Raw genomic sequence first — 22,000 nt, forward strand, 5'->3', positions numbered from 1 at the left:
TTATATGTAGACATTTGACCTTAGTACGATTGAAAATGAATTTTTACTTTTAAAAAATAGTATTTTCTCTAATTTAAACTAACTTATGGAATAACCGTTCCGTAATTTTAATCAGAAGATACATAATAGGGCTATCTACATGTGTAACATAAATATTTTTATTAAACAGAATCTAGTCAATGAATCATTCGGAAGGGATTGTTTGATATATTAAAATTTCCGTTTTCCAGGTTTGGAAGATAGAAAGTAGTATATAACTGTTTGTTATATTTTAAAAAGTTTGTAATAATTATTTATTCACTGAGATTATAAATCTAGAAAATACCACAGCTAACATGCGTACATACCTTCGAAGCACATGGTTTCTATGGTTTCTATTCAGCATTGTGACATAGTTAAAAAAAAAAAAAAAAAAACTACTTGAGTTAAAAGGATTTTAGCTTCAGTATTGAAAGCAGATGTATAGGAGTACTTTAATTGATTAAAAGTATACACCTCAAACTTCAAAGGGTGGTAATTGCTGCCTCAAATGTCGCCCCTGCCATAGTACTACTATTAAAAATGCGTAAGAAATTAACAATCATAAAATATTATGAATGTTAAACATTTAACCCTTTCGGGACCGGGTGGCCAAAGTGTCACACACGAGTATAACACTTATTCCTCTGTTATATTTACACTAATTAAGATATCGGGATGATTTTTTTCTATGCCAAATATGGTTGGAACATAGTTTATCCTGATGGGTAGTTGGGTAATTTTGCACATATGCATAGTTCAGGTTTTTTGTCTATTATGGAGTACTGGTGTAAGCTTTTATTCAAAGTGCACGTTTATTTTTTCTACTACATAGCAAACAATGGCTGTGTAAAGTTATGTCGTTATGCTTACAAAAACAGCGGAGAAATAACGATTTTTCCCTAAGTGCACAGAATTCGACCACTTTCCCCTTAGTGGTGTACCAAAGTTTATTTTGAGATAGTTTGTGTCTGTCTGGTAGCAGTGTCTTCAGCCAATATAATAATAATAATAATAATAATAATAATAATAATAATAATAATAATAATAATAATAATAATAATAATAATAATAATAATAATAATAATAATAATAATTCACGATTTTAGGTAAAAAATTCGGAAAATTTCCCATTTTCTCTCCATTATTTCCCCTCTTCTTGGCTACTTTCAAACAAACGTACCAGTATCTGCAAGTCTCGTCTTTATCTTACACAACATACCTTTATTTGGATAATTAGAAGTACAGTTGAGGTTTACAGTAGAGCTTGTTCTCTAAGTGGAAAGAAAATTTGTAACTTTTTTTATTTTAGGTAGAATGAGATATTTTTAAAATTTCATGCTTAAGGAGGTTAGATATAGCTATGATACTTGTAGGATTTATTAGTGAGGTACCAAAGTTTATTTTAAGATAGTTTGCGTCTGTCTGCTAGCAGTGTTTCCAGCCACAAAAAAAATAATTACCGATTTTAAGCTAAAAATTCGGAAAATATCCCATTTTTTCCTCTATCATTCCCTTCTTGCTGACTACATTGGAACAAATGTACCAGCGTCTGAAAGTTTCGTCTTTGGCCTACATAGCACACCATAAAATGTTGTAATAGGATAATTAGGGAAGCCACCGACCCTGCATATCTCTAGCTTTTTGCCTCTGAGGCGAAAAAAGTGTCAAAATTTTGCGTGTATAATGAGACAAAATTTTTCTTTCTGTCTTTGTAAGGCAGCCAACGACTTCAGGTTTAATTGTGCGTTGTCGACACACCAAACAATTTTTTGAGGTGACTTGGACACATGTGGCAACAATGGTGCCAGCTCCAAAAACTCTTAAAATTTGATTAGGGAATTTTTAAAATTTTTACCCCTACATTTCCCGTCCGTTGGCAACACTGCAATACAACTTACGCCATAAAATTGCCAGATCCTTCTTCTAAAACACAGGGTCTTAACCATATCAATCGGGTAAATAGTCTTTGAGCAATAAAGCATTAATTGAAATACTACGAAAACTCCAAAAATGACCCGGTCCCGAAAGGGTTAATTTTAGCAATAATTTTGACCTTAATTGGAAGCCATGTGTGGCATGGAACAAAAGACGAAACATTTTCTGTGTTTTGTCACTGTACGTACTGACATAGCCGCACCAGAAACTGCGCCACATACTTGTGTCCATATTCACGAAGATTGTTTGAACGTTTGTGCATAGTAGGGTTGCCAAATGGCCGGTTTTTCACCGGCCTGCCCGGAAATATTGCTGTTATTTTGATTAACGCCGGTGACTGGTACACACTTCTTGCCAACCTCTTTATGACCGTTTTTTTTTTTTTTTTTTTCAAATTTGCATCTAGTTCGAAGTACAGATTTAAAAAGTAGCTTTCATTCTGTAACTCCAAAACTGTCACCTTTCACAGTCTATCAACGATTAATATATTTTTTCATCTGTTTAGATAATTTTAAAGAGATGACAGAGACTGTATCAGGGAAAATTTGAAATTTATTTGTAAGGAATGTTATACATTTATTGAGAGTGAAAAAGGACTACTTAAAGAAGTTTCCTGTAGTTGAAGTATAACTTTAAAGAATAAATTTCATTTTCCAAATCCAAAATTGTTACGTAAAGATTAATATACTTTTGTTTATCTGGTTCGATAATTTTAAAGAAGTGGCAGTTACTGGTAGATACAATAAAATGATCAATGCCGATTTCAGTTTCTCATTTATAGCACAATATATCTATTAAGCTATAATATATCTATAGCACAATATATCTATTAGTGAATGTACTAAGGAAATGCAGAATATAGGTGCTAATGCATTTTTGTTCACGATACTACATTTCCTTCCCATAAATGGGTCCGAACTAGTGTTGGGCACAAAAACCGGTTTTCGGTTTTCAGGAAAACCGAAAACCGGTTTTTGCTTTATCAAAACCGGTTCGGTTTTTCATCGAAACCGATTTCGGTTTTCTTCAAAACTGGTTTGCTATTCACCTTATCCGGTTTCGGTTTTCTTCAAAACCGGTTCCGTTCTTTTTCAAAATTGGTTCTGACCAGAATAGTGTTTCGTTGTTCTCCGGAAACCGTTTCCATTTCCACAGAAACAGTTTTATGGGTTTTCCAAAGGTTTTCACCGAAACCGGTTTTGGAGAAAACCGAAGCTGGTGTTTGTTTTAAAACCGGGTCGGTTTTGGAGAAAATCGAAATGTCGGTTTTTCGGTTTTTCTACAAACCGGTTTCCGGTTATAGTAAAAAACGATTTTGCCCATCCCTAGTCCGAACGGAGATACTTCACACTTAGACCTATATCATAGGGAATTTGAGAGGGTGCCGATTTTTTTTCAGAGTTGGCAACCCTAGTGCATAAGTGACACTAAGTAATGTGAGTACGGGAAGTCAATATTCACTTTTAGTTCGTAACTATCTATTGAGTGATCAAAATGGATAAAGAGATGTTGATAAACTTAGTACACACTAAATAATGTCTATAATATGATACACAGAGATTACTGTAATAAGCCATTAAAAGATAAAATTTGGCAACAAATAGGACGAGAATTAGAACAATCAGAAATATTAGAAATATTAAAAAAAAAAAACTTTTATATCAAAGTACAAAATACATATTGTACGTAGCAACGGTGCCGACTTTTCAGAATTTATGTGGGTGTATATGCGGGATCAGGGATAAAAGTGGATCTGAAAAGGTAGGGAGACGGTAGGTAGCGGCATGACGTCATGCCGTCCCCCCTACCTATCTTTGCTTTTTTTTTTTTTTTTTTTTTTTTTTGAGGAATGTGGGGACGCCGTACATATTTTTTCGAAGCGGAAGTACGGCGTCTCCCCACGTTGCTCCTCACTTTTACAGCTGTGCGGGATGTGTTATATGTTTTCATGGGAATCTCGATATTTTTTGATTGATTTCCTTCTAGTTAAAATCTTTTATAAACTCTGTCATAAAGGGCTGCGTTCGATTCTATTCACAATATACTTCAATTTTTCATTGTGAGGGACTGCCTTTCAATAGGCCAGAAACAGGCAAAGAAGTGGGGAATGTGTTCTTGTTGTTCTTGCACAAACACATTTCAAAAAAAAAAAAAATGTTTTAGAGGTTAGAAATTTTAACTTCCATCTCAATGTTTTAATTGCTTATTAATTTTTGATAATGGCAAATGAGAAATATATATTTTATTTCGTTTCTATCAAACTAAAAATCTTGTGGGTGCGGCACACCCACAAAATTATTTGTGTGGGTGTTTGAGCTCCGGTGCACCCACATTTGTGACGGTGGCACCATGGTTTGTAGATGTGATTTATACGAGAGCTTTGAGGTTCGGGGACGTGGTGACTTGGTAGTAAAGTCCTCATTTCTACTGTGTGGAGTCCCTGATTCAATTCCATTTCGTGCCAAGTGAGCTTTGTGATGTATAAACACCGTGTGTATGTGTTTTTTGGGAGTTTCCCCGTTTCCTCCCACTTCCTTCATTCCACCATTCAATATCAACATTGCCACCCACCTCCCTTAGCCTTGAAGCATTATCATGGAACGTTAAACTAAAAACGACAGAAATAAAAAGCTTTAAAGTTCGTAAAATAGTCTTCAAATAGTGAGAGTTTAGTATTTAAACTCACGTACTATATTATATTAACCTATATAAGTAACGTTTACACATACTGTTTACCTCTTTCATTTTGAAGTATCTGTTCCTATTGACATATACATTCTGCGTTTTAAGCATATTTACGTGAAGTAAAAACATTCCAGGAGAGAGTAATAATTGTAATAAGTGCTTGTTACTGTACTTAAGTTCCTGATTCTACCGTATGGTGGTGCTAGCGTAGTAAGTGCGAACCAAGAGGTAGAGGCCTGCACGGGCTCGGGTCGAGCCTGAGGGCTTTAACACGACCCGGCCTGCGGGCCGGATTCGGGCCTACAAAGTATATATCACTTCGGGCCCGGGCCGTAAATTTTTAAATATACAACCATATTTCTTTTCGGACCTAACTATGTAAATATACCTGTACAACGATATTAATTACGCTGTTCTTTCTGGAGAACTTTTAAAGCACAAATGCAAAATTAAATCTCTAATTGCTGTAAATAAAAATAGAATTTTGCGTTAATTATTAAGTTTCTGTAATTCGGGGTTATTTCGGGCTCATTAAATTATAATACAAGCTCGGGCTGGGGTCGGGCCTAAATGCTAAAACATATTTCGGACTCTGGTCGGACCTTACATTATCAATTCACGTGCTGGGCTGGGCCCGGTCTAAAATTTCCGGCCCGTGCAGACCTCTACCAAGTGGTGAGCAAGAGTATGTGTGCACTTGAATTAGGCTACGGGGGCTTCTATTCCCTATGCTTGAATATTTTATGAATATAGAACATTATTTTTCTACTTGAAACTTTATTTTCCTGATAATTTGCTGAACTCGAAAACTAAAGCAACACTTGATGTGATGAAATATTAATATCAGTAAATATCTTAACAAACGTTCTCAAAACAATTCAGATTTCGAAGCACTGTAAGTTCATAACATCATTTGCATTTAGGTTTTTGACTGTTACGGTGTCAATATATTTGATTACATCCAGAAATAAAAGTGGATCTCAAAAGGTAGGTGTAGGAATGATGTCACGCCGTCCCCCGTACCCAGTGGTGCCCACCCCCCCTCATGTCAATGACGCACCCCCCTCAATTGTCTATCCGTCTTCCATGAAAAAAATCGTTTCAACTAATTTTTACACCCCCTCAAACATATTTATATAGATTTTTACCCCCCCAAATATTTCAATGACGCAGTTTGCGTCATAGCCCCCCCCTTGTGGGCACCCCTGCCCGTGCCTATCTTTGTTCATTGTATTTTTTTAGGAAGTGGGGGACGGCATAGATATTTCCTGGAAGTAGGCTAAGGGCGTCGTCCCGCGTTCCCCCTCACTTTTACCCGTGATTTCATCGTAAGATATCAAGGAGGAGGAATTTGAAAAATGTAATTATAGGAAGTCGAGTGATGAAGGATAGTCGAATGAGACTGACGTGTCTTTAAGCAGGACCCTTATTAAATTTTGCAAATAAGAATGTGTATGTAGCCTGAAATCCGAGTCGTTGCCCGCAAGGATTCTAAAGTTCCTTCTGACGCAAATATATTCTCTTAAACTTTAAGCAACACGATAAAGTTTATTGAAACTAATTTTATTTATACCTCTTTGAAGCCCCTCGAGTGATTCCACGAAAAAGGGAAATTTTCACTTTGAAAAGTTTTGTTCCGTTGATGGTCGCCTATTTCGAAAAAAATATCAGATGCTCTTACTACTACTAAGTACATGTTAATTAGGTGTTCAGCAGAGCTGAATCGTTATTGGTATAGTAAATAATAAAAAATAAACTTTTCAGCACCCACGGAGTTGAGACCATAGGTCACGGAGTTGAGATTAGTTAACACGGAGTTGAGAAACGTGATACATCTGGGTGATAAGTTTTGGTTTATAAGTGATTAAGCTTATAATTTACATAAAAATTGAAATAATTTTCCAATAATTTTTGTAAGTTTGAATTATTCTCCTTATGTTGAATAAAATTCTAACAAACTAGATGTCACGTAATTTGTTATACAAAAATACTCCAGAAAATACTGCAAACATATGAAAATATATCTAATGAAGGTTCCAAAATTGAGTACATATATATATATATATATATATATATATATATATATATATATATATATATATATATATATATATATATATATATGTGTGTGTGTGTGTGTGTGTGTGTGTGTGACGTAAATAAGAAAAAAATAAATACACATACACTTATGGAATATTGAAAAATTACTGCGCTTTCAATATGTTGACTATCATATGGAGAGGACAGACGTTTCACATAAGCTTAAGAAACAAAGGAAGTAGTCACTAAACCTGTCGATTGTCTACTTCATTTGTTTTCTGAGCTTATGTAAACCGTCTGTCTTCTCTGTGTGATCAAGTCAACACGTCGAAAGTGCAATACTTTTTTAACATTTGGTAAGTGTATTTGTATATTTGGTATTTATACAAGGTGTTTCAAAACAATACACACATCGTTTGGGAGCTGATTCCTGACACCAAGATAAGACGAAAAGTATAGTCAACCTGGGTGCACAAATGCTTCCTTTCGGAGTTATAGGCTGCCGAAAACATGAAAAAAAATGAACTTTAAAGGTCCATACCTCCAAAACTATGAGACCTGCCGTAGTCGGGTAACGACTTCACTTAAGAACTAATATGTGCACTATCAAAAAATATGTTTCAGAATCCTGAGGTACTAACGAAGTAATTTTTATATAGGGAGTTTGGCTACGGGCGTATAATCTGAAGTACTCATCAACTACTTCTATAAAAGTTGTTGTGGAAGTACCGCAAGATTCTGAAACATAGATATTTGGATAGCGCACATACTAGTTCCTAAGTGAAGTCTGACCCGATTACGGTAGGTCCCATAGTTTTATGCTATGGACCTTTAAAGTTAATTTTTTTCAAGTTTTCAGCAGCCTATAACTGCGAAAGGAAACATTTGTGCACCCAGATTGGTCTATATTTTTTTAATCTTATCTTGGTGTTAGGAATCACCTCCCAAACGTTGTCGGTATTGTTTTGAAACGCCCTGTATAATGCACACTAAATGACAGTGTAAGGCACTCATCATTTCTGTTTTCTTTGGATAATTCGATGTTCTTTGTTAAGTAGCCCTCATTTTCCACTCCAATGAAGGAAATGTCTTGAGGAAACAGGGTAGGGCTGTTTTAGTCTACACAGAATGACAACTGCCAACGCTTTTTAAACGTCAGGTTTAGTAGGCCAGGAGAAATTCCTCCCGATCCGCGTCATAAAATTGACTATCCGTACATTGCCCTCAGACTCTTCGACAATCCCTGAAAAGAAAACAATTAGCTGATCATAAGATTGAGACGTCAATAGGTTAAAAACAAATACCATCCATCTTGACATGACTGAAGTTTTACCTCCGGCTACCTGACAGCCCCAAATCTGAACCTCCGCAAAACACTTCTTAAATGGGCTAGGACCCACCAGCCGGCCTTTGAGTGTGAATGACACGTGATCAGCGTGTCGGCTCCTACGGTCGTTGTGATGGTCTGCGCGATCAGGTTTCAGTACATCTCTACTCAAATGAGTTTTTCAATTGTCTCACTGTGCGAAGTAAACACCATTGATTTTTTAGCTTCCACCGGGAAACAAACCCAGAACCACGCACAAAAGGCGAGCGTACTAGTCACTAGACCATAAACGAGCTTTATTTCTATCAATTTATTGAAAGAACAAATATTTGGAAGAGCATGAGCATAACAAACACTATAAGATTATCAACTCCGTGAACTTGTCTCAACAACGTGAATTCCTTAGTTTTCAGATGGACATGGAGTTGAGAACCATGGAGTTGAGAAAATCAAATATAATTTATCTTTACCGGCCCACTTTATAACCAGTACATGTGAGTAATTGTGTACGAATTTTCTACGTTAAGGCGTAGGTTCCTCAAGGGAAAGAAGGTATATACCATACAAATACATTCAGTAATAAATACCATGGTGTTGAGTATCAATTAATATACGCACCTGCTTTCCACACACAAAAATATTTTTCCTATAGCTTTTAACACATGCACACAACTTTTTCTGTTCTTCAGTCAAACATGTCTGTCTTGTCTTCTTGTGGGTGTTGCCAATGTGGACGACCATGTTATCTGTTGAGAGCAATGATATTTTTTTCTATTGCCATGGAGTTGAGACGAAATAGAGGTGACAGAAACGAAGCATAGTTAAGCTTTCGAAAATAATCGTTATAAAGGTTTACTTTCCACAAAACCGAAACATTGAAGTGTTCTCTCCCATTTAATTACCATTAAATGATGTTTGATTTGCGACTTCAGTTGTAATTTATTGATTAAAATCAGTCAACTGTAGTCTGTGACAGCCCACGGTGTTGAGAAATTGGGTAATATTTTTTTTACGTATGTTTCGTGTTATATTTGCAAACTGTTATACATGGCATACCTACTTTGTAACGGTTACTACCAAACAAAATAAAAATGAGGTGATTCTTTCTAGTAGTAGTTTGAAGAAATGCCCGTGACAGAAAATTTCCCTTTTTCGTGGAATATCCCATAATCAAACACACTATTCATTCTGTGAATAAACATTTCAGATCTCTCCCTCATTTCCAATATATTTACACAAAACTTGCGGTAGAACTGTAATCCAGTATAGGGGTCCCAGATTTTTCAGCTAAGATGCCCGGACATCCTATGAAATATACAGTGTAGTGATAGTTACACATTTAATTTTTGCTGAAACATCAGAGTTAATTACTCCTTAACAGGTCAATACTCACCAAAATTAAGTAACAGAGAGTATATTATTCCTATTAGTTGAATATCGATGACTAATAAATGAACATTTAAAAAAAAAAAAATCTCTCACGAATGATTTTAACTTACGTTCTGGAGAAAATGGTTAGCGCGTGTGCTTTCGGTGCACGTGGTCTACGGTTTAATTCCGGTGAAAGAGGATCTTTTTTAAAATTTCACAATAGTTCACTTTCACTAATCACCAGTCTCTTTTAGCCTGAAAGACATAACCGTAGAACAGTGTTTTTTTTTTAAGTCATTTTCATTTCCCCTTTTTTTGGAGGGGTAAAGATAATGTAAATCTGGGTTTGTCCCGGCTAAACCAGGATGTCTGGGAGATCTAGAAAGTGGAACTGAGTTTCTAAGCAGATGTACTGCTAGCTTAACACTAATTTTTACTTGACAAACCGTATATCAATCGTTATCATTCATTTTCTGCAATTTAGTACACCACTTTAGTTTTGACAGCTCATACAACAGAGATATAGCTGCTTGAAAATAGTGCGTATGCCAGGCACTGGAATTCGTATAATACCGATTCCATCAAAAGGATATCAATAGTAAGAGTTCATTTTGTGCAGTTTTATGCATCACCTCCCAAGTTTTGTGCACCTTAAATAATGAGGATATAGCCACTTTAAAATAGTGCGATGCCAGGCACTGGATTTTGCATAACACCGATTCCGGCAAAGGTTATATCAGTTGTTGGACATCATTTTGTGCACCACCTGCCGATCTTTGTACACCCCAAATAACATAGATACAGCCACTTGAAAATAGTGCGTATAACAGGCGCTGGATTCCACATAGTGGGTGTCTCCACATTACCCTCAGTTTTTAAAAAATCGAAATATGCTAGTACATGTGCCAAATATTTTTTTAAAATTTTTTACGTATATGATTTTTGCACTTGTGAATTATGGTCACATATTTCTAACATTCTAAGACATTTTGAGGCAATTTTCCAGGTTAAATTAACTATTCACTGCTTTTTTACAAATGAAATACAAACTGGGTTTCCACATTTGCACCCTATCCTCTACTAAATGTCCCCTGAAATCCCACGTGACCTTCGCCGCCACATTGGAAAATGGCCGCCGGAAGTGCCAAATGAACTATACTCAAATAAAAATAGCAATAGCTTCGCTATGGTTGAACATAAAGAGATAAACTTACTTACCGCCGCATTATGGCCGCAATGTAATCGATGACTGAATGAACATTTTCTCGGTTCCTGGATAGGTCGGCATGGACCAGTACAGTGGCCAGTAAGATCCCCCGACCTAATTCAGTTGGATTTTTATCTTTGGGGGCACTTTAAAGCTACTGTCTACCAGTGTAAAATTAATGACATTAGCTACCTGAAAAGGAGAATCATTACGACCTGTGAACAAATATCACCAACTATGCTTCGCAGAGTGCACAAACACTGGTCTCACGGTTAAGGATATGCATAGAACAGAACGGTGGGCATGTTGAACATGTCATGTGATTGTATTTGTCTTGGGTTTGTTAGCTCTCTCCTTTCCTGGTTATTAAAGAATACGTAATGTTAGATGTTACAAAGCTTCTTTTTTACTTTATTCTTTAATTCTAAACTTCACACAGTACATTTCACAGCATATCAGACATAAGATACCCTAAATCTATTCACAACTTCAAAACTATTGCAGGTTTTGAAAGAGTAACCTTACTGTTGAGTTTCTCTTCGAACGAGGGTGTTGTTTAATATGTCACACGACCTTGTTGCTATTTAAAATAAACAAATTGATTCCAAGATGCGGACGACAACCTTAAACATGTCATAATGTTTCGCCCCTGCCACCAGCATTGATCACAATTGATTTCGGATCGTCTGCATTGACAGTTTCTCAAATATTAAGCATAGTCCAGATTTTGTATTTCACTTAAAAAAAATATCTTTCAATTACTTCGGACATTTGAACATTTTCCAATATGGCGAACGAAGAAGTTGTGGGATTTTAGTATGTCATTTAAATATTCTTTACCAACATCTATGTCAAATTTTAACTTATTAATAATTACTTCCTATTGTGTTTTTCAGATGTAAAGCATCACGGGCAGTAGCCAATGCTGTGCGATATTCCGCGCGGTGTTGCCGGATTTCGGACTCCCCTTTCCCTTCTCGCTCTTCCTCTAGTTGAGATTATTACACATACATTGGCAACATTATTCACAATGTAAATATACTATTCCAGCAAACTCAAAGATTTTGGCTGTGTATCCTAGAAGTATATATAGCAACTGAATAACTTACCTATTAACTTATTCCAGTGGAACTGCTAAACGTTCGTCTTCAACACTACTTTCACTATCGTCTATGTCAATTAATATTTCGCCATTGTCTGAATCTGACTCTTGTAAATTTTTTATTATGAGTTCCAAAAATTGTAAACACAAAAATAATTCTTCGAGCTTCACTTCGTAGCACCTTTTTTTTTTTTTTTTTTTTTTTTTTTTTTTTTTTTTTTTAAAGAAAATTCCGCATTTGACACTGATGAATTCTGTTTATGCTAGAAGAAGAGAAGTTGCGTTCCTACACACACAATCAGCTCCTTTGCTTCCATGTAATAACATACTCTTATACTTGATGTAGGTCTCACAACAACAATCCATCTGATTCGTAAGCAACACGATATGGTCGAGTTTGTTTTGGGTTACAATAATTTATGACACCACTCAGACGCCTGGTGCTTTTGCATCCCTGCTAGAGGAGTAAAGAAGGAGTACGTAATTGGCCACACATACGTAAGGTATTGAAACGAAGAAAAAAAAATCATACTGCGTTTCTTCTGTCGAATAAGGAAGAATCTTGCATGAAGGCAATTTCAAAACAATATTACGAATGTCCCATACCTTCTGTTCTTCCACATGAGCTCCCGCCGGGAATCGAATATATATATTGCAGAGGCTTGTTATTTAATTCGATCGCTTACTATTCTCAAGGGTGTAGAAACGGGGGAAAAGAGGGCCTTGACTTTCCAAACTATTTCCAGCCCCGAAATGAGGTTCATCTAGTATATGTTTAGTAAACTTATTTAATAATTAATGCAAATTAGGAACGTTTATAATAAAATAAGATTTTTAAAAAAAGAAAAAAGAAAACATCATCAATACAGTTTCTGTACCTAATTACAAGGACGCTGATTTCTCTGTAAATTGGGGGGGGGTGCATTCAGATGCAGAAAGCATATATGATGATTTTACGACAAATTGCATTCAAATTATGCCTAATATTGCACATTTACAAATAAAATGAGGGGCCCTGGCTCCCTCAGTCCCCCCAGGATCTCTCACTACTATATTATTGCATAATAATATCTGAGTTGATATTTTTTCGAGTTTTTTCCTTTTAGTATTTTAACCTACATAAACACAAAGTCGGATAAACAGACTGCTAGAAACAGCATTTGTTTTCTTATGAATAGCTTATTGATTTATCTCTTACAATCCGCTTTTCAACTTCAGTACTATCAAGATCCGTCTTTTGTTAAGGTAGCATCGAGAAAACATAATATGTATATAGTATACATGGTGAGTTAAAATGCTTTCATATTCTGAAAGAGGTCATTTGTTCTGTTTTTAATGTGTGAAAAGCTTTCCTCCCCCTGAAAGTAATGTTCCCCTAGAACAACCTGTTGGTTACACCCCTGATTATCCTTTAATAAAAGTTGAGTTCCATTTCCAAATCGAAGAAAAATCCACTGGAAATTAGACGGGACTCAACGCTCGTTTTACTAATTGTTTTATATGGAAACCTTTCAAAGCATGTATCATGACAACCAGTTGTCATAAAAAGATGTAGTTTTCACGTATGTGTTCGTAATTCTTTTCTCTACTTCGTAAAGTGAGCAGTTAATGTGCTAATACAATATTTCTAATAAGCGCCTCTGCTATTGTCAAGATTCGCAGTAGCGCGAGAAGTCAGCGTGCAGAACTGCTTGTCGCGAATTGTCAACACCGCTCAAAGCCAATTGGACGCCGCGTAAAGCCAACTCAAGGCCATGCCGCTTCTCATCTGAAATCTTGTATAAGTTCAATAAAATTGTAAATCAGTTTGAAGGTAAATTTAGGAATTTTAGAATTTAGAGCTAAATATGTCTAAAAGTATGCGTTTCATGAAAACTTGTTTCTCTATAAAAAAAATATTGTGTTATCTATGTTCTATAAAACGACACTAAGTGTATCTCTTTACGTTCAACCATAGCGAAGCTACTGCTATTTTTATCTGGGTATTGTTCATTTGGCACTTCCGGCGGCCATTTTCCAATATTGCGGCGAAGGTCATGTGGGATATCAGGGGACTTTTAGTATATTGTTTAGAACATCATTCCCAACATATGTTCCAAGTTTCAGCTTATGACTAATTTGTTCCTTAGTTTTTGGTAATTTGACTGCACTAATATGGGAAATAATAGTTTCCTTAAAATGTTTAAGACAATAACCAAAGTGATAAGCTTTATAAAGTTCATATCCATTCTGCGTAATTCCACACACACTATTTTCACTGTGTAATATTTCATTTAAGAAACAATGTACTGAAATTTGACGTTACAATTGCTGTGCCCTGCGTTCTACCTCGTTGAATGATTGGTATACACACTATTTTAAGTTCCCTATATCCATTTTAAAAGAGGACCGCAAAACTCGAGAATAGTAGGACAAAATTTCAAGAAAAGGATGTTTTGTACGGAACCGGTACAATATTCACCTTTATCATCTTACGAACTCAGTAGTTGTGTTCGAAAGCTCATATCTCTTGTATCTAAGCTAAACGGGAAATTATGCTCAAAAAACATTGATATAACAATTGCCGTCTGCATTGTACACACTAATATCTTTCCAGCCTTAGAACAAAGTAGACGTAAACAAAGCGAAATGTATTACTCCGCGGCTTACACGTGCTTTCGGCAGCGAGAGACGTGGACAGCAAGATCGTCTGCTAGCTTACTGTCGTTGCATGATTTCCAAAGTATAAGGCTACGGTTGGTTAATAAATAATTAACACGCTGACACTGACTACTGCTATCTTAGAAATATGTATTTTTTTAAATCGTTATATGAACGAGATCGCCTCTGTTCCTGTTGTCCTCTTTTGTGTTTTTTAACACGAGACGAAGATAGATTATTATCACTAATCGTCGCCATGAAACTGCATTCTATAATTTCAAATGAGCGGGGTCGGCACAGGAAAGCATGAGCATGCGCAGTAAATACTATATGTCCAAGTACGGGCAAGGTTGAAATAAAGCTACATCTGTTGTTAAATGTTATACATATTGCGTTTATTAATACAAAATGCAGGATAAATTCAGATATCTTTATTTGAAATGATTATTTTAGTAGTGATTATATTGCGGTAGGATACTAGTGCAGTGAGACCAACAACCAATCACTGGTTATCGATCCACTGGTAGTCAGGTGGATTTGTTTACATCTACTTTTTTCTAAGACTGAAAAGAGATTAGACAATTAGCATGTGCACTATTTTTAAGAGTCTATATTTCGATTATCTGAAGTACAAACTTCGGGACATCGTGCACAAAACTGTACAAAATGAGTATATACTAATATTTGACATAATTTCCTTGGCCGGTATTGTACGCGCTTGGGCTGTTGGGATACACACTATTTTCAAGAAGTTATATCTCGGTTACCTAAAGTGCACAAATCTCGGCAGATGGTGCACAAAACTCTACGAAATGAATGCTAATGAATGATATAACTTTGGCTGGAATCGGTGTTATGCGAACTTCAATACCTGACACGCTTTATTTTCAAGGTGCATATAACTAGGGAGGTGTTACAAAGTGAATTTTAATGATTGATATAACTTTTTCCGCAATCGGTATTACGCGAACTCCATTTTCGGGCATAGGCCTACTCAATATTTTCAAGTGGATATGTCTTTGTTATTTGAGGTGCACAAAACTCGGGACGTGCTGCACAAAAGCGCACAATACACGGACTAGAGGTTGGTATATGTTTTTCCGATTTTCCGGTTGGACGAACTTAGGCCTGGCATGTAGTTGAATTTTTTTCCCTTTCTTAAGGTGCACAAAACTCGAAATGTGGAGCACAAGACTGCACAAAATAGTGGTATAAGGTTTGTTTGATTTACATATAGGAAGTATATGAATTTTAAATCACATATAGGTGGCCAGGTTTAGCTCATGTTTGAACAAGACTGTACATACATAAACAAACTTTTGATCCCTTGTGTTTTTGATTTTTCAGTGAGAAATATAGCAGGTTGCAGTGTGTGCACCAGAGAGGAATACAACTACTGCTCAAGTACTTTGGTCGTTAAGGATCATTGCTGTTGCGATAGGCATTATCAAGGTAAGAGAACAAGTAAATTTTTGAAGCAAGTTTTTAAGTAGTTTATATGCCAGTACTGTTTCCGAAATGATTACGATTGAGATTTTTTGTTTCTGAAAATTGTATTCAAAAGATTTATAACTGAATAGGAAAAAATGAACGTTATATATAAAAGGTTATTTTCTGAGTATCTTGTAGTAATGACGCCAGCTTTACTTTTGGAGGAGATTAGGAAGGAAAGAGGCATTATTGGGGAGCAGCTATTTTTTGTGGACTGAAACGGATAGTTTCATAAGGTCCTTTGGGGTGCATTTTCGCCGATCCCAAGAGGTTCATCCAATACATGGCTGAAGTAGCAATCTTATTGGCCATGTTCCGATGACGTCTCAAAGGTTCAAGTTCAGCATGCTACTATGCTTGTTGCTTTCGTTTGTGTGTGTGCATGTTTAAAACAAGAGAGAGGAGATTATCAATATTATTACTTCTGAAATACAGTGCATTATCATTCTTGATTTATGTTCACTTCTACGCAGAACAAATATATTATCCTTAAATATGTCTTCATCCAAATAAAAGTTTTTAAAAAACGTACTACACATGAATGAATAGAATATAATAGAATAGAATATAAAATAGAACAGAATATTTATTGTCATTAAACAACATTTGTTGCAATAGACATTGTCAGCATATAAATAAATATATACAAAGAAAAAAGTTACAATTTACACTTGTCTTCAAATTCGTTGATACTATAAATAGAATTACTTACAAGAAAAAAATTACAATGTTTTTTTTAAATCATTATCACACATCATTCGTATATGCACTGGCAATGTATTATATAGTTTCATTCCTGTATATTTATAACTTCTTTGCGTTATACTTAGCCTAATATAAGGCGTATTTAAGTCATCTTTATGTCTAGTATTATATGAACGGATATTGTTACGATAACCTAAACTGCTCTCATTTTCTTTAACATACATAAGACAACTATAAATATGTAGAGGGAACTGTCATAATTTGTAAATCCGTAAAATATTGTCTACACGATACACTATCAGTTAAACCTTTTATTGGTCTTAGGGCTTTTTCTGCCATTTAAAGACAGTCTGGGCACCTGGTGAATTTTCCCACAATATTATGCCATACTGTAGATGAGAATGAAAAAAATGCATAGTATGCTGCAAAAAGCATTGTTTCTGTAACTGTTGTTTTCAGTTTACGTAATAAAAATAGCACTCTAGATAATTTCCTGCATAAATTTTCAGTATGTTCACTCCAGTTTAATTTCGGATCTAGATGGATTCTCAGTAGTTTTACGGAATGGTGCATATCTACCTCAGTCATATGATTACTAAGAGAAAAATATATAGTCTCTGTTTTAGATTCATTTATATAAAGTTTATTATGCTTTAACCATATAGATGATATTTCAAGCATTTCATTGCTTTTAGTTTTTACACTTACTAAATTCTTACCCGTATTTAGAAGAGTTGTGTCGTCAGCATATAATACAGATTTACAAGGTAGAAAACTCGGGAAATCATTTATATAGATAAGAAAAAGTAAAGGTCCTAACACACTACCCTGAGGTACCCCTGCTGTTACATCCAAAAATGTTGATCTTTCGTTAATAATACGGACAGATTGACGTCTATTACTAAGATAGGACTTAATCAATGACAACTCAGTTCCCCGAATACCATAATAATATAATTTTTCAACCAATATATGATGTGACACCGTATCGAATGCTTTACTTAGATCTATCAATGTTGCACACGTATTTAAATTATTTTCGAAGCTATCTAATATGTGTGATACTACGTTTTCTACGGCCTTAATCTGAAAAGGCCAGATCTGAATTCAAATTGCGAACTGTGGAATATTTTATTTTGTTCAAAGTACATTGATAATTGACTTTCGAAGCATTGCTAAAAAACTTTTGAAATAATTGGGACTAATGATATAGGACGGTAGTTATTAGGATCACTTTTATCATTTTTCGTATGTATAGGTACTGTAACTGTCATTTTAAGGCAGTCAGGAAAGATTCCATCTAAAAGTATCCAATTGAATAAGTAAACCAAAGGATCAATTATAACATCAATTATTTTTCGAAACAAATTATTAGAAAACCCATAAAGATCTTCACTGTTTGAAGATTTTAATTTGTTAACAATTTGTAAAACAGTCCTGGTATTCATTCTAGTCCATTGAAAATTCGAGTTAATGTTATTTAGGTTTTGCTGTGCTAATAAACTATTAAAATTATAGATTTGATTTTCAGAAGAAAAGTCCTCACTTTTCGACTTATCACTTAATTTCCTTATGATATTTACAAAATGTTCATTGAATTCATTGGCGGAAATTGGTATGGGATCTTTAATATTGCATTTTCCGATTTCCTTATTGATTATAGACCAAGCCGCTGCACACTTGTTTTTCGAATTATTTATACAATTTTCGTTTGCAGTAATTTTTGCTAATTTAATCTCTTTTCTGTATATCTTTTTGGCAATTTAAAATCTAACTTTATCTCTAGATAACCCTGTTATATTATTATATTATAACCCTCAATGTTATTATTGTTTACTATTTTAACATTTTCATTACTTCTCATATTAGCTATTAGCTGATGGTGATCACAATGAATATACTGGCTTTTGCAGAAATCGTGCACTTTGGAATGCAACACCTTTTGATTTCAAATTTACATACAGAACTTGGGTTCCACTCACTTGATGATGCAAAATTAAAAATGGCTTGGTATTGTTTCTTTTACCATGTACAAAATGTTTCTCAAATTAACTTACGAGTTCGTCTTTATTTGCATCAAAAATAGGTCTGGTTTAGAAGTATTTTGCGGCAAATAGCGTTGTAGTGTCGTTATAGACAAGTCAGGCTCGGTTCAATTGCACGAGAAATGACTACCAACTTGAGCTAGATGGCCATTATTAGTTAGCATTGTTTATGTACCACATAAGAATAACAACTGGAGCATACATTGTAAATTGCATTACATTTCGTTAGAGTTTAGCGTCCCTTTCAACACAAAGGTTCTAATCAAACATGGATGTACTGTTTCACATGGAATCAAAACCACATGAGATTACGGTGGGAAGCGAATCCGGATCTCACGGGCCGAAGACACGTACGTTCACGATATAGCTACGACATGGTTCCAGACAATGTAAAGTTAACCTTGTTTTTCTTTAGAATGAATATGTTAGGATCAACTTTACATCGCCTTAAACTTTAAAGCAGTAGTTCCTAAAGGCTCGCCTATTAGAGAAGACTTTAAGAACAAGCGAGAATATCATAAGCTAACAAAAGAAATTAGCGCGCATTTAGGATTTTGTTTCGGAGGGGCTATGCAGAACACGTGAATAAGTACTTGTACTTTTATTTTTGGGTGCCGACAAATTTTAATGAAGTTTTCATATAATAAATTTACTTCGGGGAGGGTTTGAGCCCGATAGCCACCCATCTAAATACGCCACTGACAGAAATAAACTATAAAATTGTCAATAAACTTAATAGGTGTTAGATATTTTGTCTTTCTTAGACTCCTATTCGAAATTTTTAATTAAACAGTTAATAAATATAAACTGTTGAAAACTGTTTGTACATAGCTAGTTCCTTAAAGATGCTCTTCGTTTCTACACATAGCCTCCGCATGGGTATGTGGATAGCGTACGCACCTTTGACGTAGGAGGTCGGGGTTCGATTCCAGGCAGAAGGTCATGCGTTTGGGTTTAATGTTAGGCTGTAGCTCCACGTATAAGCTTCTGCTGAAAGGTACGCTAAATTAAAATCGAAAATTGAACCTAAATTACTACATCTTTCCTGTAAATTTCCAGTTTCTGGCACCCGATTTCAAAACCTGCAGGAATTGCAATATACAATTGTCTTACGTGTTTTAAGGCTTGTGATTTCAAATCTATTATCCTTGCTCTTAACCCAACTCCGTGTGCTGTTTAGGTGTCTACACTTCCCAGTGGATTATGAAACAAATCCTTTCTTTAAGCATTGGTAGCAGAATGGAAATCCGCTAATGGAATAGCCCTATTTACAAATTATGAGTTTCGTATAATGATAATTAAAAAAAAAAAGTTCTTCGTACGTGCATTCGAAGTAGAAGTTTTTTGTAGCGTGCAGAAGTATTTTGTAACAGATATTATCGTCATGTCTTTATTGATAAGCGTTTCTCGATGCAATTATGTCATCAAGTGCGTAAAACAAACTTCAATCTGTGGTGAATGGTCTGTACAAGCTAGTTTTCGATCAAATCCGCACCAGGGCAGGGCAAAGCGGGAAACAAGCGGGATGTTATAAAATTTAAGTGATAATGTTTATTTATTTATTTATTTATTTATTGAAACAGAACACAACAGGTATTATACCCAATTACAGTGTTCATCTTTCATGAAATAATATATTTACAATTTCCCTTTTAAATTTTGTGAGGCAATCAGCGTAAACATCTACATTATTTGTCATTTTTAAGAGTCTGTTGTAGGTTGCACTAATCCTCCATGTTGGCGACTTATTTAGGATATTAGTCCTTGCTTTTGCACAATAAAAGAAGTTATAGTTTTCTGGACGTGTTTTTCTACCTGGAACGTTTATTTGAAAGCTCGAAAGCAATTCGTTGCAGTCTAGCTTATTATTAAGTACCTTGTACAAAAATATCATGTCAGATAACGTTCTTCTTTGTTTGAGTGTTAGGGTTTCAAAATTCCTATTTAATGAATTAGTGTTTTTCAGTTCTTGGGAAAATGTTTGTTTCCTTATATACAAGATATCTAAGAAATTTGGACTGGATTTTTTCTATTTTTAGTGAGTTAATTTTTGTATCTGGGTTCCATACAAGCGTCGCGTATTCGAGTTTGGATCTAACGTAAGTTTGATACAATTTATGAAGTGTGGCAGGTTTACGAAATTCCCTACTAATTCTCAGAATAAACCCAAGATTTCTGTTCACTTCATTTATTATGTTATCAATATGAGGTTCAAATGTAAATTCCGTATCATACATTACTCCTAAATCATTGACAGTACTTACAACGGGTAGTGGAGTCTCATTAATTGAATATTTAAATTGCACTGGTTTTTTACGTTTTGTAATACTCATGATTTTACATTTACTAATATTTACATTCAATAAATTACTTTGACACCATTGCATCACTGAATTTATGTCTTGTTGAAGTTGATTATAGTCATTTATGGAATTTATACATCTAAAAAGTTTGAGATCATCGGCATACAACAATTTGTGGGAATACGTTATACATCTAGGAAGATCATTTATAAATATTACAAATAGTAGTGGACCCAAATTTGACCCTTGTGGAACACCAGATAGTTGCAAGTATTCGGTTGACTTGTATCCCTTATATACAACGAACTGCCTTCGGTCTCTCAAATACGACTCGAACAGCCCAATTAACTCTGCGGAGAAGTTAAATTGACGAAGTTACTCTATTAGTACCTTGTGATTTACTCTATCAAATGCTTGTGCAAAATCGGTGTAGATAATATCTACTTGACCACCTTGATCTAGGGTTCTTGCTACAAAATTGTTAAGAATACTGAGATTTGTGACTGTCGACCTACCCTGGACGAAACCATGCTGGTATTCTGAAATTGATAGTTTTATATGATTTTCAATCCGTTTATAAAGAATAGATTCAAACACTTTAGCAAAAGTACTCAATATTGATACAGGCCTATAATTTTGAATATCTTTACCATTATTAGACTTAGGAATGGGACAGACTTTTGTTATTTTCCATTTACTGGGGAATTTACAAGTAGAGATAATTAGGTTGAATAAAATATAGAGTGGAAGGAGAAAGTGTTCTTCACATCCCTTTATTATATAATCTGGAATACCATCAGGTCCTATCGTTCCTTTCCCCTTCAGTTTTCTTATTGCTTTTTTAATTTCAGTCATCTCAATTTTTAAAATCCTTAATTTGTCCAGTGTCTCATGTGAGCTGTTACTATTACTACTGCTATCCATGATATCTTCGTTATTATAGACAGACTAAAAATATGTAGCAAATGAATTTGCAATCTCGTCATTACTAACTAATTCTTGGCTATTGTATGTCAGCGTGTTACAATTAAGGTGTTGGGTCTTAGTTTTAACAAAAGTCCAGAGCTGGGAAGGATCAGTTTGTAACGTGTTTTCCGTATTCGCAACAAAGTTACTATATTCTGTTCT

General features: G+C 35.0%; 1 protein-coding gene across 2 annotated transcripts in view; it reads left to right on the forward strand.

The window, feature by feature from the left end:
• LOC145664434 (uncharacterized) overlaps positions 1–22,000 on the forward strand; it is a 143,858-nt gene that overhangs the window by 71,708 nt on the left and 50,150 nt on the right. For both annotated transcript variants that reach the window (XM_081731116.1, XM_081731117.1), the window contains exon 2: positions 15,676–15,780. In XM_081731116.1, the coding sequence (XP_081587242.1) occupies positions 15,676–15,780 (105 nt within the window). The remainder of the gene's footprint in view (positions 1–15,675; positions 15,781–22,000) is intronic.

Source organism: Thermobia domestica, chromosome 11 (assembly GCF_964235325.1).
Source record: "Thermobia domestica chromosome 11, izTheDome1.hap1.1, whole genome shotgun sequence".
Lineage (NCBI taxonomy): Eukaryota > Metazoa > Arthropoda > Insecta > Zygentoma > Lepismatidae > Thermobia > Thermobia domestica.